At 38.3% G+C, this 18347-nt stretch overlaps 1 protein-coding gene across 1 annotated transcript in view; it reads right to left on the bottom strand.

Annotated features, from left to right (window-relative positions):
- EIF4A3 (eukaryotic translation initiation factor 4A3) overlaps positions 1-16307 on the bottom strand; it is a 23383-nt gene extending 7076 nt beyond the window's left edge. Inside the window, exons 1-5 of the mRNA XM_027850268.1 lie at positions 16105-16307; positions 4625-4697; positions 3980-4046; positions 3556-3618; positions 1093-1225 (exon numbers count right to left, since the gene is read on the bottom strand). Of these exons, the coding sequence (XP_027706069.1) occupies positions 1093-1225; positions 3556-3618; positions 3980-4046; positions 4625-4697; positions 16105-16273 (505 nt within the window). The 5' untranslated portion in view covers positions 16274-16307. The remainder of the gene's footprint in view (positions 1-1092; positions 1226-3555; positions 3619-3979; positions 4047-4624; positions 4698-16104) is intronic.
- Between the last annotated feature and the right edge of the window lie 2040 nt (positions 16308-18347).

The following is an 18347-nucleotide window of genomic DNA, read 5'->3' as shown; positions in this document are numbered from 1 at the left end:
TGTGTGTGTGTGTGTGTGTGTGTGTGTGTGTGTGTGTGTGTGTGTGTATACATATGTATCTCTGTGTAGTGAGTTCCCTTGACTTCCACTCCTTAGCTCCACATTCTAGTCCCCTATCCTTTCCATTTCCTTCTTCATCTAAGACCATCACAACAGAATAAAACCACCACCACATTCTCTGCCTATCTTATTTAATTTTCTCTAGGGTCAAGGAATATGAACAGTTTCTAAAATAAGAATTTTAAGCTATTAATAACTCTATGAATGCAAATGTAAATGTAAATCAAAACAATTGAGCCTTTAACTCACATCAGGCAAATTGGCCAAGATGACAAAAAACAGGAATAGTCAATGTTAGAGGGGCTGTGGAAAGACAGGCACACTAATATATTCTTAGTGGAGCAGTAATTTGAGCCAAGTCTTCTAGAAAGCAATCTGAAATTGTGCTAGAAGTGACTAAAATGTCCATCTGAGATCCCACGGCTAGGCATATATCCCAAAGAGGTCAAAGACAGAAAGGCTTTATATTATATATATATATCTCAAAATATTTTTATTACCACTTTGTGTTAACAGCACTTGAAACAAAGTAGATGCCCATTGACTGGAATTCAAACAAACTGTGAATTTTTTTTTACAATGATTTATCAAAATTTTGCACTGTAATTTAAAACAACAAATAATTTAGAAAAAACATAGGAAAATATGAAATGACATAAAGTAAGCAGAAAAAGGAAATCACCCATAATGATTACAAAAAAAATGTAAATGGAAGGGAGAAAAAAATCTGGTAGAATGAACAATATATAAAACCAAAATATTATTAAATTATTTTTAAAATAGATCATTGATAACTTTAGAGAAAGCAGCTTGTTTTCTGATGCGTTGGGAAGTCAAGAGTTTTCAAAGGTTGTGATATGACTGAAAAGAAAAGGAATAGAGGCAACAAAAGTAGAAGGTTTTTTTCTAGTAGTTTGGCTGTGACAGGAAGGACAAAATACGATGACAGTTGAATGGATGGTAGGGATCAAGAGAAGATTTAAAAAACAAAACATAACATGAAACAAAGTTGGCATGGTGCAACATGCTTACCAAAGACACGACCTGGTGTACCAGCAACAACATGCTGCCCATAATCCAATTTCCTGATATCTTCACCAACATTGGTCCCCCCAATACAGGCATGACATTGGACATTCATGTAATCACCAAGAGCAAGAAGACCCTGAATACAAGGGGAAAAAATTTAATTTATTGCTTTATATTCCTAAACAATCTCTACAAAAGCAGACTTTTAAGTTTGCTGAATTTAAAAATAGATTGTTCCTTTTCTAGAAGAATAATAGCAGAACTGGAAGGCACCTTAGAAATCATTTAGTCCAATTCTTTCATTTTACCAAAGAGGAAATTGAGGCCCAGAGATATTAGGAGACTTGTCCAAGATCATACAGTAGCAGAGTCAAAATTTAAACTCAAATCCCATGACTTCAAATTCAGCAGTCTTTCCAGTGTACCACACTGCCTTGAAATTATTCCCTTATTAGACTGTGAGCTCCTTGAGAGCAGAGACCTTTTTTTTTTTGCCTTTCTTTGTATCTCAAACACTTAGCACAGTACCTGGCACATAGTACGCACTATAATAAATGCTAGCTGAGTGCCTGTACAATGACGGCTGTTTAATCTTTATGATACAGCCATCATTACAGAATCTCATAGGCCACCTAGTCCAACGCCATACCTAAACAAGAATCAACTCTACAACGTATCCAGTAAGAGGTTATCCTACCTTTGGAGACTTCGAGTAAGAAGAAATCCACTGCCTCAGCAGAAATCTCATTATATTTTTGGGTAGTCCTAATAGTTAGGAAGGTTTTTCCCTTACATCAAACCTAAACCCACTACTTTAAAACTTCTACCCACTGCACCTACTTCTGTCCTCTGGGGACAACAGAATAAACCTAATCCTCTTTTCATATGACAACTTTTCAAATACTTTAAGACAACTATTGCTACTCCTTCCCCATCCCCAGGTAATTTCCTTTAACCCATCTTCACATAGCATTTGAAGACAGCAGGCCTGCAGTCAAATCCTTGCTTTCTTGCTTACTACCTACACGTCCTATTTGTGTGGCCTTGGGCAAGTTACTTAATGTCTCTGGGCCTCTATTTCCTCACCTGTAAAATGAGATGGTTGGACTAAATATGATGATTTCACGGCCCTGGTCAGTGGCCTCCAGACATTCTCTTTATTAATGTGCTTCCTAAAATATAACACCTAGAAATGAAAATACTCCAGATGTTGTTTGACCGGAGAGAGAAGAGTAGCCCTCCTAGTCCTAGACTCCATATCACTCTTGATGCAGCCTACAATTACAATAGCCTTTATTTTTTATTTTTACAATTATTTTTTGCTTATCAATTTGATTCTGCAGTCCGATGAAAGCTCCAGATCTTTTCCCAGAAGAACTGTTATCTAACCATACCTCCTTCACCTTGCATTTATGAAATTGTTTAACTCACGTGTAAGATGCTTATCCCAATTAAATTTCATCTTATTACATTTGGAGGAGAATGTCGAGACTTTTTATTATCTTGACTCTGTCATCTAATAATTAGCTATATCTTCTACTCTGGCATTAAACTACACGTTTAATATGCAAGCTATCTATGCTTTTATCTAAGTCATTAATTAAAAATATTAATAGATCCATGGGGCATTTCACTAGAGACTTCTTTCTAAGGTAACAACAAATCATTATTTGCTATTCTTTGGAGGCAGGCATTCAACCAGTTCAAATTTACATAGCTGTACAAGCTCAAATCACATCTGTCTATCTTTTCTATAAGATTAGCAGAAGACTTTGTCAAATGCTTTGCTAAATTTTAGGCAAACTAAATGCATAACAGTCCCCCTCACCCTCTAGTCTAATAGACCTGTCAAAAAAGAAATGGTTGGTCTGGCACAAACCCTTCATATTCACTAACAATTGCTTTAATTATAAGTCCTAGAATTTTTCCAGGAATTGAAGTCAAACACACTGGCCTATAGCTTGCAGACTACATTCTTCTCTATTTTGAAAGTTCTATTTATTTGCCCTTCTCTAGTCCAGCAGCATCTCATTCTCCAAGATATTTCAAAGATTGTGGACAATTCAGTAAATGCCATCCACAAAAAGCAAAATTCTCATTTGCTTTTTAAAATTCAGCTTGAAAAGTTATAAACAGCATGGTGTTATGCTAAGTATGTGCACATAATTAAAGACAAATATAACATATTTTTAGTTTAATCACCATTTGACTTTTCTTTTTCCATCTTCATTTTTAATGGGAAAAAAAAAAGACCAAGTCATTTTATAAACTAGTAATATAAAATTATAGACCTATTAATAAATATGTAATAATGTATAGCAACTAACAGGAATCAGAAAAAGATCACATTCTTTTTTAGAGGAAAGAAAAATGCAATCAGAAGATAAACACTCTTGCAGCTATATTTCTAATTAGAATTACAAAAACAATAATTGCTAATTTATTGACTTTTCTCAGTGTTCTCACCTTTTGAATCTGTACAGCCAATTCCCTGGTAGGGGCTAAGATCAAAGCCTGAGTTTCTCGCACCTATTGAAACAAAATTTAACTTAGAAAACACCATAGAGCCCTCAGTACCTTTAGCAAAGGTTCTAGAATATCAAAACTCAGATGTCAATATTTTAGCTATATGACTTTAGCTATATGAATTTATATTTTATTTCCAAAGGAGACAAATTTTACAAATATAGAATAATAGATACCACATCATAAACATTTTAATTCCAATGATCTAAAATAGAAGAAGAATTTTTTTTTAAAAGCTTCTTGTTCTTTTACTGGAAAATTGTAAATTCACTGAGGAAAAAAAACAGTACTTAATTTCTAAGACTGCAAATGTTTTGGTACACATTAGCAGATAACAGTATATATTTAAAAGGTGATGATCTACCTGAATATCCAAACACTGGAGAACTGAAATGCTAAATGTTGCTGTTTTGCCTGTACCAGACTGAGACCTGTAAAAGCATAAAAACTTTAAAATGAGTTTTTTGAGCATGAGAAAATCAATTATTTCAATGATATTCCAATAACCAAAAATACAATCTCAAATTCCCACTTTTAAATGATTTCTATAGTTAAAGAATCACTGAATTTTAAGGTTAGAAGGGACCTCAGTGACCATTTATTTCAATCCACACCCAAAAGGAATGACCATGATAACATAATTCTATATTGGAAAATAAGTGTTATATTTTCCAAAGGACAAAACAATTTTAAATTCCTAGTCACTGCTTCCCCAAGTTCATCATTTCAGACTTCTGAGAGTCACTTTCCTAAAACAGATACCATGGAAACAGGTACTTTTTAGCCACCCACACAAAACAGAATTGGCAAAATAATCACATATAAGACCAAAAAGTCTTTTACCGGAGAGCAACTACAAAAGTAAAATAAATCTGCAGTTAAATTAAAAAGAGAAAGCTGGTTTAAATTTTATCAAAATTGAGTAAACTTTTCCCAAAGCCAAAAAGTTAACAATTTCTTCCTCCTAGAATGTTTCTGATTTCTTTATTAACCATATAAATTAACTTACTGTGCAATGACATCTCTTCCTTTAATAATTTGTTTGATAGCACGCTGTTGGATAGCTGATGGTTTCTCAAAACCTATAAAATGAAATATTTAAAAATGCTTCAGACTCTGCCTTCATCTGAAAGGTTTTCTTTCTGTCTTCCATGGCTACATTTTCTAAAAAAGCTAAATTTTTATTTATATTTTCTATTTTTATATCACAATAATTTCAGAAAACACTACCTCCCCTCTCCCACCCCACTCAAACCATCCCTTGCGTAAAAATGACAAAAACAGTTTTCAGGCTCTTCAAACATTTATATTTCTTGTCTTTGGCCACTTGGCTGCTTATTAAGATTTCGATTTGTGAATTTTTGATGTTGCTACAATTTAATTCAGGAATAATTTTTGATTATCTGCATTAATGAGCAATGAATTATCCAGGATGAGTGAATTTTCTAGATAAATGAAGGTTTACCTTTAAATATCAACATTCTAATTTTACTATTTTGATACTTTTTTCTTTTAAATAGTATTTTATTTTTTCCAATTACATGTAAAGACAATTTTAAACATTCATTTTTTAATAAAATTTTGAGTTCCAAATTTTCTCCCCATATAAGACAATAATATATGTACAATCATGTAAAACATATTTCCATGTAGTCACATTGTAAATGAATAAACAGAACAAAAGGAAAAAAACATGAAAAAATAAAATGAAAACAATGTTTCAATCTGCATTCAGACTCCATCAGTTCTTTCTCGGGATGGTGGATAGCATCATGAGTCTTTTGGAATTGCCTTGAATCATTGTAATGCTGAGAAAGAGCTAAGTCAATCATAGATGATCACTGTACAATGTTGCTGTTACTGTGTACAATATTCTCCTGGTTCTGCTCACTTCTTTCATGTAAGTCTCAACAGAAAACTTTCTAAAGTATGTTAGATACTTCCCTGTCTTAGTAAACAGAGTATATTAGGAAGCTTTGAATTGTTTTCTTGATGGTTCAAGGATACTGTCATGAACATTCATATTGGACTGTAATACTGAGATTATCTGAGATTATCTATTTAGTTATCACTATAATTCAGTGATGACTATTAAGAAGTGTAAGACTGTCTGTCCCTGTGCTACAGGGTCATGTTTCCAGACTGCTGTGTTTTTCCTAGCTTTTAGCCCCTCCCTTGCTGTCACTCTGAGTTAGTTTCTACCTGGTTCTATTTTCAGGAACCAAATCTACTATTAGCTATAAACCAGAAAAAAACTGATAGCTATCAGAGGAAAACTAAGATTTAAAAACCTTATGTTATACAAAATACTTCTGGTCTGGACCTGTGGTTTCATTGGTAGATGGAACTCCATTTTGAGGTATTCTCTCTAGCCATTATACAGAAAAACTAAGGCAATAAAATGATTTTGGTCTATGGTATCCGGAACTCTTTTCTGGGACTAAAAGCTCATGGATTTATTTTGATGACAATTTTCTCCGTTCTGCTAAAGGCCTTTACACTTATTGTTCTTCCAAGTTCAAGGCAGTGTATAGACTACTGAGTATCCAGATGTCAGAAATGTGACTACTGGCTAAACTGGAGGTCAAATAAAACTATGGATGACATTTTTGGCTTCAATAAGGTATCTTTGTTCATGTTGATTCCCTCCTTGAAATGTGCTAAAGCCCTTCCCTCTACCTATTTTAATTCTACCTTCAAGGCGTTCTATTACCACTTCAGCTCTAACTAATCTCTCTTCTGAACTCCACTAGCAAGCCAGATATACTGTTTAAAATCTACTGCTCATTTAATCATGAGCTGAATTGAATGCTAATTATCTTGTATACTTTAGTTTCTCTTCTGAGTTAGTAACCATGCCTTAACATTTCTGTATTTCCCATATAATAGTCAACAAATCCTTGCTGTGTGAAAGGAAATCTAGATACAACTGTCCATGAAAATAAAATGGGTAAAATGGGATAAGATTAGCCTCTGGTTCTGTCCTAAACCCAAATCATTTCAGTGAGGGGGATCATGAAGAGTCCAAAAAGAGTCACACTGCAAGATGAGGGACTAAAAATGAATGAAATGATAAATCCTCTTGCTGGGGATGGGAAAGATGCACGACCACATGGAAATAAAAGGTTAAGGGTGAGAAGAGAAGGGCCAGCCTAACAAAATTTGTCTAGGCTCTAGAATTTTTCTTTCCTACATCCTTTAGGTACCAAGTATCTTCATACTGTCCTTTACTTGGTTGTCCAACTCTGTTCCTTCTTGATGCATCCCATAATCTAAAATTCAGCCTAGGCAAGGCCTAAATTGGCCTCTGGATAGAACAATGTATCTTGCATATTTATTTCCCTTTAATTAGTATGTACTGAATATCTACTTTTATGAGCTGAGTGCTACAGGACCACCTTGAATTTACTGACTCAAACACCAGGTTTGACTAAGGAATGTTCTAGGAAGAAATGATCTAGAGTTGCTCTGTCCATAATTAGCCCTCCTCTAGTTTCGATCTGTAACTCTGAGGATGGAACATAACGAAGCAAACTCCCAGAGTTAATGACCTCAGCTAGCTACATTTTCTCTACTATTGTTACATAAGCAAGATTACTCTATCATCAAATACCATAGAAATCTCCTTAGAAATAACAGTTCTCTATCACTGTAGGCCTTCAAATAGAGTCTGGATAACTAATAACTAAGAATATACAGGCCCTGGAATCTGGGACCACCCTTTCCCCACTGTTTCAACCTTCCCATTAGCTTCCTATATGCAAACTCAGGGCTAGACTTTGCTCCTCAACAAAAGGTAACGATTCCAACACTGCCAATCCAGACAGGTCTCCTTCAAAACTAATAACAATAGCTAGTATTTACATAGCATCACGTCAGTCATGACTCTCAACTTATTTATTTTTTATTTATTTATTTTTTTTGGCCAGGCAATGGGATTAAGTGACTTGCCCAGGGTCACACAGCTAGTAAGTGTTATGTGTCTGAGGCCACATTTGAACTCAGGTCCTCCTGAATCCAGGGCCAGTCCTCTATCCACTGCACCACCTAGCTGCCCCCAGACTCTCAACTTCTTAGGAGAAAACTATCAACCACAAGCTTAAAACATCCTAAATAAAACACCTATATCAGACATCTCTTGACAAAAAAAGAGATAAAATTGGGATCTACTGAGTTACAGTTTTGGAGATCTTTTAACCAATCTTAGAAATGCTTGCTTTGTCCACTAAAAAAAACAAAAAACCAAAACAAAACAAACCAAACACACTACACTTGTGAGTTGCCTCTAATGTACTCATTATCAGTAAACAATTATAATTATACATACATATAAAATTAAATGCAACATTAACTTTATTCTTAAATCGAGTACAGTATTAAATCTTGCCCATGTAAAGTCTTTAGCCATTTATAATTTTAGCTAAGTTCAAGTTATATTTCTACTATATCTGAAACCACTTTTTTTCATTTTCCCCCAACTGCCCTGTTTCTTCTCACTTCATTGTATCTATCAGTGACACCATCATTTACTTAAGTTTCCTTATATTCAAAATCTTGGTGTTATCTTTGATAATGGCAAAGGCCTACCAGTTACCATCCCCTATTGATTCTATTGCCACAATTTTTCCTGCATCCACTTTAATCTCTCTACTACTACAATCTCAATGCTTTCACTATATTACAAAAGACATTACTATTATACAGGTTCCTGTTTCCTACCTCTGAACCATCCTGTGTGCAAGAATTATAATGCTTAAGTCTATTATTTGCCATGGTTTTTTGCTTAAAACCCTCCTTATTAAATACCACATAAGGTTTAAATTCTCTAAAATTTGGCATTCAATGTCCTCTCCACAATCTGGTTTTCACCCAACTTTTCCAATTATATCTCCTACTACTGGTTTCCATTCTCAACACTCCAGCAAAAATTGACTATTTGCAATCACCTAAAGACACCCTCTGCTTTCTCCCTGGGGTCTTTCTTTGTTCATGCTGTTCCTTATACCTGGAATTCTATCCTTTTCCTCTTCCTGCTCAATTACTACTAAGTCTTTCAAGCCCTCCTTTCCCAAGTAGCTACTCTGCTTATAACTCTTGTGTGCTTGTGAACAATTACAATAGTCACCTTATAGGTTTCCTGCTTCCAATCTTTTTCCAATCCAATCCATCCTTCATATTGCTTCCAGAATAATCTTCACTATGAACAGTTACTAATCACATTGACTCTGCTCTCAAAACCTTCAGTGCCCTGTGTCTCCTAAGTTCAAAATTCTCTGCCTGACATTAATGTCCTCTACAATCTGGTTCCTCTTATCTTTCTAGTCTTCTATTAATCAATCAATCAGCAAATATTTATTCAGTAGCCACTCTGTGCCAGATGCTGAGGATATAAAATAATTCTTACTTGGAAGGAGCTTACATTCTAATAGGTGAGGAAAGCATATGTAAAAATATATATGAAAATTAAATGCAATGTGGTTGTGAATGAAGAAAGACCACCGGTTGATAGTACCCAGACAAACTTCATGTAGAAAAAAAAAATTGCGAATGATTTAGCTATTCTCAGCAATACAATGATCCAAGTCAATTCTGAAGAACTTATGATGAAAAATCTATCCATCTCCAGAGAAAGTACTAATGGAGTCTGAATGCAGATCAAAGCATACATTTTCTTTACTTTCTTTGTGTCTGTTTTCTTTCACTAACTTGGAAATATGTTTTGTATGACTGCAAATAAATAACCTATATCAAACTGCTTGCCTTCTCAATTGGGGGGGAAGGGAAGGGAGAGAATTTGGAACTGAAAAATTCTGAAAAACTTTTACATGTAATTGGGGAAAAAAATTATATTTTTTAAAAAAGAAAAATGTTTAAGCTACACCTTAAAGAAAGAGAGGGACTGTATGAGGTGGAGGTAAAGAGGAAGTGCATTCTATGCATATGGGATGCAATACAAAGGTATTACTTATAGACCTAAGGCTGGAAGGGGCCTTAGGGGTCACCTGGTCCAACTTTTACATTTCATAGCTAAGGAAATGGGCCCAAAAAAGTTTGGAGACATGCCCAAGATAACACAGGTATTAGGCAGCAAAGTTAGGATTTTGTCTCAGGTCCTGCATCTCCAAGTTCAATGCTGTATTGTCACTCTTCACAGTCTAGTCTCTAGCCATACTGAACTATCTCCCCGCACCCTTAAAGCATGCTTTGAGGTATCATGTCTTCATACCTTCACTCATGCTGTTCCCTACACTTGTACTGCCTATACCTAACCCTCATACACACACTTGCTTGATGAATTCCTACCCATCCTTTAAAAGCCCAACTCAGATGCTAAATCCATGAAGCCTTGTTGCTAATAGTTTTTCCCCACAGACTTCACACAGCAAGATCTTGCAATTCTAATGAACTTCACATGTAATATTTTGTATCACAGTAATCTGTATTGGTGTCGTATCCCACTACTTGACCATAAATTCAAAGATGTGAATGACAAGAGAGCAGGATGAGAATAGTCCAAAGGGAAAGGGTCTGGAGTCCAAGGCATAATAATCAGATCATTAGGTAGTGAGGTGAACTGACACTTACCAGCTGTATGACCCTGGACCAGTTATCTGACCTCTCTGTGCCACAATTTCTTCAAAATCCCCATAAAATGGGGATAATAGCACTTACCACCTTTGTTGTGAGCATCATATAAGCTAACATGTAAAGTGCCTTGCAAACCTTAAAAGCCTATATAAAAGCAAACAACCATTATTATCAGATGAGGATATTGGTGACATTTAGCCTGGAGAAGAGTTTGGAGGGAAATATGACAATTGTCTTCTAAAGGAATGTCAGCTGGAGGAGAGACTAGCCTTATTCAGTCTCGCCACAGAGCAGAACCAGGAACAATGGATAGGACTTGCAAAGAGTCAAATTCCGGCTTGATGTCAGGGAAAATTTTCTAAGTATCAGTGCTACTGAACAATGGAAATGGCACTGAGAGGTAGTACTCCTCTTCATTGGAGATCTTCAAGTAGAGGCTGGGTGATCACTTGTCAGATATAGTGGGGGTTCTTTTGGTTATGAGTTGAACTAGATGACTAGTGAGGTCCCTTCTCTCAAATTCTGTGATTCAAACTGGCTGGAACACCAATCTTCACACATGTGAAAGGAACCGATATGAACTAAGTCTGAAAGGTGAATTGGAGTAAGATGGTGGAGGCCTTTCATTCCACAATGCTTTGAACAACAGGTTGAGGAAGCAATGAAGAACCACTCAAGATTTTTGAGCAGATGATGTATATTAGTCAACAGGCATTAACTAAGTGCCTACTAACTGCCAAGCTGTTCACAACAGTGTGAACAGTGATGCACTGGGGGACAAAATGAGGATAGGAAGGACAATTAGAAGGAAATTACATAGTATGGATGAGAGAGGATAAAGACCTGAATGGAGGAGGTCAGTGGGAATGGGGATAATGTGAGAAATATTACAGACCACAGGATTCACAGATTTGCTGGGTAGAGGCAACAAGGGAGAACGTAGAATCAAAGATAACTAAGAGGATGATAAGGTCTTTAACAGAAAGAGAATTCAGGAGGGGAAAGCTTGCAGGGAACATGCTTAAAAGATAGTAATTCAAAATGCTAACAGGAACAGAAAAAAGGAAGAAGCTAAAGAAAATCCCTTTTCTAGCATAGGAAAGGGTAATTGCTACTTCCATATATTATAGAGAAGAATCATATTCAGTTGTGGGTTGGACTACTCAGCCTCTGAAGTACCTTCCAACTCTGAATTTATGCCTGTGTCTCCCCTCCAGGGCCTAGCAGAGTGTTTTGTACATAGGAACTGCTTAACAGATGCCTGTTATTTTGTATTATAATTATCTGTGTATGACTCATGTCTGCCCAACTAAACTAAACCTCATGAAGAGACTTTGTTTCATTCAAACTCCTCTCTCTGTGTATCTAGCACAGTGCTCTGCATGTAGGAGGCGTGTAATAAATATTTGTCGAAATGAACTGGTACAATGGAAAGAACAGTCTAAGGATTATCAGAAGCCCTGAAATCTATTCTCAGCTTTGCCACTACTTTTTTGTGTGACTTTACCTAACAGGTCTGGGTACTATCAACCGGTGGTCTTTCTTCATTCACAACCACATTGCATTTAATTTTCATATATATTTTTACATATGCTTTCCTCACCTATTAGAATGTAAGCTCCTTCCAAGTAAGAATTATTTTATATCCTCAGCACCTGGCACAGAGTGGATACTGAATAAATATTTGCTGATTGATTGATTAATAGAAGACTAGAACACTTGAGGGAGAGAACACTAAAAACTAGAGGAACCTTAGGAAATGAGGTGTCTCCTGAGCTGAGCTCTGAATGAAGCAAAGGGCTTTAAGAGGCAAAGATAAAGAGGGAACAGACATCCAAGTATGGGGAAGGAGAATGTGTGAACTCATGGAGACGGGAAATGGAGCATTATTTTGGGAAATCGAGATCAGACTGGCTGGAAATGTAGACTTTCATAAAGAAGAGTGATGTAAAATGTGTCAGGCTAAGGGGTTTTTATTTTATCCTGGGGGGGGGGGGGGGGGGGGGGGGGGAAGGGGGGGTTTTGGGGGGGGGGGGGGGGGGGGGGAGAGAGAGAGTAGGAAAGTGGCAGTTTTGGCAGCTGTGTGGAAACTGGTTTGGATAAAACATAGACTGAAATCGAGAAGACCAATTAGGAGGCTTTACAGTAGTCCAAATGGGAGACTGATTTACTGCAGTGGTTTTGAATGGCAGAAAGGGACAAATGTGAGATACTGAGGAGATAAAATATATCTTCATTTAAATGAAACTGCTTAAAAACAAGAAAGAAATTTATATATCCTGTGTTCATAATTAAATATTTGTTGCTAAAATAAAAAAAATGTCAGAAGTTAAAGACTCTTAGTTTACCGCATTGATAAATATACCACCTATTTCAGATAGTAGAAACTGATAACACAATGTTTGGGAAAAAACTTGCTACCTTCATGGATGCTGAAAGAACAAATGACTCTTCAGGGATTACCCCATGTCCACAGTTAAACCAGTTTTTGCACAATTGTAGTCCAAATAAGAGTTTATATGAGGGGCCAAAAACAGTGCCATATCATAGCAGATGCTGTAAGTCAGAAGTTCAAATCAAATGCTGGGGTAATTGAAGAACCCTGGGCCACTATGATACCTTAATCAGGCATTAGATTTGCCTAGGTTTCAATGAAGCATGAAATTCTTAAATGCACTGTCAGCTTTAGAAAGACTAAAGTTCATAACAACTTTTTTTGAAAATGATTCTTTAGTAAAATTTCAACAATCCTTCACTTCAGGACCTAAGTTTTCCTTGTGTTCATGATCCTCTCACCACCATGACTATTACAGCCTCCCTTTTCCTCCTCACCTGCATTCTGTAGCTCACATAATATAAATATTCGTTACACAGATATAAGTTCTTTACTTATTACATGTGTTCTATTTCTCAACTAGACATTAAATATTTTAAGGTCAGGGATCACATCACTTACTCCCTTGATATCCTCCCACAACCTGGTAGAGGAAACTGTATAAGTTAGTGTTGACTAATAATGATAATAGATGACATTTACATAGCGTTTTAAAATTTACACAGCACTTTGCATATATGATTTCATATGAATCCAACAAAAATCCTGAGGCAGGTATTACAGGTATTCTTATAACACTAAAGATTAAGAAAAATTCAGTGACTTGTCCATGGTTACACAGCTTGTTTTAAATGGGCTTCAAACTCAAGTTTTGTCGGATCCCAAGTCTGTAACAGTCTTCCCACCACATAACATGCTCAGAGTGAGAGAATGCTGGACTGAACTTACCACTGAGTCTTAGGATGACTGAGCCAATTCCCATAGGCACATAATTGTGTGAAGGGTACTAGGTAGCAGAGACTATACCTATGGTTTGTAAATGTTCACTAATTTGAATTCCAATAATCATTTGTAATTCAATCAATCAATATACTTTTAAGTACATGTGTACCAGGCACTTTTCGGGAGATACACAGCCAAAAATTAACACATAAACATTTATTAAATATCTAGTATGTGCTAGGCATGGTACTAAACACATACAAAAAGGGGCAAATGACAGTCCCTGCCCTCAAGAACCTCAAAATTTAATGGGCGAGACAATATACAAACAAATGTATACAAAGCAACCTATAGATAGGATAAATAAGAAGTGACTTACAGAGGGAAGGCACTAGAATTAAGAGAGGCTGAGGAGGGCTTTTATAAAAAAGGAATTTTAGTTAGACTTAAAGGAAGCTAGGGAGATCAGTAGGCTAAGCAGAGGAAGGAGAGACTTCCAGTCACGGGAGATGGCCAGAGAACATGCCCACAGCTGAGAGATACAGTGTCTTATTCATGGAACTGCAAGGAGGCTAGTGTCACTGGATGAAGAGTAGGTGGTAGGGAATTAGGTGTGAGAAGACTGGAGAGGTAGGAGGGGGATAGGTTATGGGAGAGAGAGTGAGGAGTCCAGGATGACTCCAAAGTTGTGAGCCTGTGGGAGTGGGAGGATGGAGAAGGTAGGAGGGTTGAGGGTTTAGGCCCTAACTTTAGGGGAAAAAATAAGTTCCATTTTGGACATGTTGAATTTAAGGTGTCTACTGGATATCCAGTTCCAAATGTGATTTGAGTCATCAGTGTAGAAAGGATAATTAAATCCATGGGATCTGATGAGCATAACCAAGTGAACAAAAAACAAAATTGTTCCAGCCCTCCAAGATCTTACATTCTATTAGTTGAAAACAGGTACACACAAAGCATGTATAAAACACTATACAAAGTCTCTTGGAGGAGGTGGTGTTTGAGATGAGCTCCAAAGGGAGTACTTTCCAAACATGGGGGACAAACCTATGCAAAAGCACGGAGAAAGGGGATGGAATGTCTTGTGTGAGAATCAGCATAAGTCAGTCTGACTGGATCACAGTGCGAGTATGTGAATAGGAGTAAGTATAATAAAGACAGAAGGTGGTCAGTCTATTAGAGCTAGTAAAGAGCTAGCTTGTGAAGAAGTTTTAAATGCCAACCACAAGTTCATACTACTTACTGAATAAAAAATTCAAAATATTTTTCCTTATGAATTTTCAAAGTCTTTTGAATCACTTAGAATCTAGACTAAAATCAGTAACTTTCTCATGTTAAGATAGTGAGGATTTTTCCACTTCAAATCTGTCCTCATACACCTTAACATTTAACTCCTGTTTGCCTTAATTTACTCAACTTTAAAAAAGAGATAATAGTTGTACCTACTTCACTGGATTGTTGTGAGGATAAAATGAGATAGCATTTGTAAAGTGCCTAGCATAATGTCTGGCCACAGAAGGTGTTTAATAAATGCATGCTCCACCCTCCTTATATATTTCAATTAAACAAATATTTATTAATTACTACTATCTACTTCTTTATTAATATGACCTTATAGCATGAGCATTGAACTTGGGAGTTCCAAGACCTGGATTTGACCCAATGTTAGAGCTAAGAGACTGAGCAAAAAGATACTCTAAGTCTCAGTATATCTTTAACTGTAAAATGGGAATAATAATATTTGTACTATTAACCTTATGGGGATACTGTGAGGAAAAGCCTTTGTAAAATGAACTTTATATAAACTATGATTACTATATTGAAAATTTTATGTAAATTTTCCCCCATCACCCTAACCTCACTATACTTTTATAGTGAGTTTATAGGTGGTTTACAGAACTATAAAGTATAAACGTTTTATAACGCTGGTATTCTAGCTAAAGTAGACTGTGTTTTCCTCTTCCGCCAATTACAGTTCTCCTCGCTACCTAACTTTCAGTGTTAAAACATTCCCAAGAAAACTTTAATGAAAGTCTCATTTCCTCATTTGTAAAATGAGGGGTATTGGTCTAGGGATCGATCATCTCCCAAAGAAATAAAGATACAAAGCATAATGCTCCTAGGATTGAGGGAAAAAATTGGAAAGATGTCATTAGTCTAGGGAGCTTAAAAGTGAAGAGCCATTAACTGGTTGTGCGACTTCTCTCTGAGCCTCAGTTTTCCTCATCTGAGAGACGGGAGGGTTAAACTAGAACCTGGTTACTAGATGGTTTCTCCAACTCTGCTATTCTGCTGATGGGGGTCTGGGAAGCGTGCTCCCGTCTCCCCTCCCTCCAAGCGCTCAGTAACACGCTCGGGGCAAGAAGCTGGAGGACTCCGCGAGGGAAGCTCGCAGGCCGGCCTGCCAATGAGGTCACCGCGGGGCGGGGCTTGAAGCTACACAGGCTGCCCGTTGCTCGAAGGCCTACAACGACACCCGACCTAACCGACGCGTACCACGTTCTACTAGCCCCGAACACATTCCACCCTTCTCTCCCGGGCTCGTGCCTCCTTCCCTCCCAGCCGGGCGCCTGCCTCGGCCAGCCGGCCCCCTGCAACCCCGTCAGCCCCCACGCCCTGCTCACCGTAGGCGTAGATGCCTCGCAGCAGATCCTCCCGCAAACCCATCGTGTCGAAGGTGGGCGTCACGTCCACCTCTTCACTGGTCTCGAATTCCACTTTGGTCATGTCTTCTTCCTTCAGCAGCCGCTTCCGCGCAGAACCTGAAGCAGCCATCGTGGCTGTGGCAGCCATACTGCCTGGGAAGCCGGAAAGGGGGTGGGGGCAGGGAACTGCGCGCGCGCGCGCACGCCTAGGCCCTAGAAAGACACGCACAGAAAGAGCTAATAGGCTGCGCCGTCATTCACCCATCGGCGTAGGAAAGGTCAGGGGCGGGCGGGTGTGCGTCCGAACGTGAGCAAGCACGTACGCACAGGACCGTACGCACGGGAACGTGCGCCCGGGAGGAGCTGACGGTTCGTTGTTCTCTCTAAGTCACGTGACCGGGGAAGGCGCCGCGCTTTCCGTTGGAGTGGGCGGGGAGTGGAAGGGGAGGTACCCTTGGGTCCAGGGTCTCAGTCTCATCAGGCTTCTAATGGGTTCTTTGAAGCTGCGCGTGAACCCTGAATATTAGGGAGAATATGAGAGAAACTGTTTCAGTACAGGACTGGGCTGGGGAAGAAGCCGCGTCCCTGGTTCATAGTGATTGTTTGAGGGCTTTAAATAGCTAAGCCCCGGAGTTTGATGTTTGGGTTCGGGTTTGCTTTGTGGGAACACCAAGGGTCCTCCCTGCTCCCTCCAGGGTCCGCGGGACCTGGCAGCACCCTGACCCTAGGGAGACATCCCGTCCGGGAATTTGAGGGGATGGGTTCTAGGCACAGCTCAGGGGGCAGCTACAGTCCAGGAAGGCACTCACTGGAAGGCGTAACAGGGCGGCTGCTGCAGAGAAGGGAGAGGGCTGTGGAATCAAGATTCCCTTGGACTCTGGCAGTCAAGAGTCTAGCCAGGACAGGAGCAGACCCTCCTAACTCGGGCGAACAATCCTCCTGCCTCTAAGGGGTGGATCTCGGGTTCCTCAAGGAGAGAGAGGCCTTCTAGGCTCTGGAATTGCGAGTTGCTTTGTCCACATGTGGACCTGATTACCGTTGTAGTATTAATTGTATGCCCGCTCTCGTATTGGACGTTGTGGAAGAGTCTTTTTGTGGGAGAGTATACTCTAATTTTAATGGGGGGAATTTTTGTAATGATTGTTTTTACTATGCCATCTTATTAAATGTCTTTGCTAAGAACTAATTTTGTCTACTGGTTGATTGTTAACCACTGGTGAGAGCTTGCAAACTTGTTAGGAATGGGTACCTACTGGATACCCTCCTAGAACTTCTTGGTAGCAGCTGTTTTCTGAGGACCCAACCCCTGAGTGCAAGTGCAAGTTGAGGGAGCAGCCCAGGACGGATGTTACATATGTATTTGGTAGAAAGGAATTATTCATTTAATAATTCCTCCTCAAAGAAGTGTAGCATTTGTTGTTACATAATTCTAAAGAGCAAAACCAACTTCTTATACACATAAGGAATATAGAACTTTGGAGACCAGACATAAAAAATATTACAGAAGTTAGAAAGTTTTATGGACCTGGCTATGCTTCCCCATAGTCACATAGCCATTATGTGTTTGAGAGATGGCTAAGTCTTCCTCCCTCTCTACCATACCACATTGCTTCTCATAGGTATGAAATAAACCTCTTATTTCAGGTAAGAGACTGATATACGTGGTTGTGTGTATTTATGTGAATCAAAAGACATCACCCATACTATTTTACCATTTTTACCTATTTCAAAGCCCTGTGGCAACAGGTAAAACAGCAGGTGCTGTTTAACTTATGGTGTGAAAAAGGGGCTAGAAAAGATGCCCTAAAAATTGTCTGCTTTACCCAGCCCCAGCCTGCCTATTGTGGCAGACAGGGATCCTACCCAGTGGTTAAAAAGAATAGCTCTTGTTTTGAGAAAACTAAGCATTTATCACATAATGCACAAACTTAGAGCCTTCACTCCAAATATTCATACAGACTGTTTGTACCTGACCTGTGGTAAAGTGTTCCAAGCTTGTATTGATCTGATCAGCCACTGTTGGACACACTGTACCTTGATTCCAATATAGCGATGTCATTTTGGTCCTTTTTGAGAACAGACAACCATTTATGTGTATAAACATGTAGAAGACTGTGAAAGCCGGGGCTAGGTGATAACTTGTCTAGGTAACATCTGAGGTCTCTTCCAGCCTTGAGCAAGGCACTATATTCCCAGTCTAGTGCTGGAATCATTGTTTACTA

This window comes from Vombatus ursinus, unplaced genomic scaffold (assembly GCF_900497805.2).
Source record: "Vombatus ursinus unplaced genomic scaffold, bare-nosed wombat genome assembly UNPS02008996.1, whole genome shotgun sequence".
In the NCBI taxonomy this organism is placed as follows: Eukaryota; Metazoa; Chordata; class Mammalia; order Diprotodontia; family Vombatidae; genus Vombatus; species Vombatus ursinus.
This window is presented reverse-complemented; position numbering and strand designations above follow the sequence as displayed.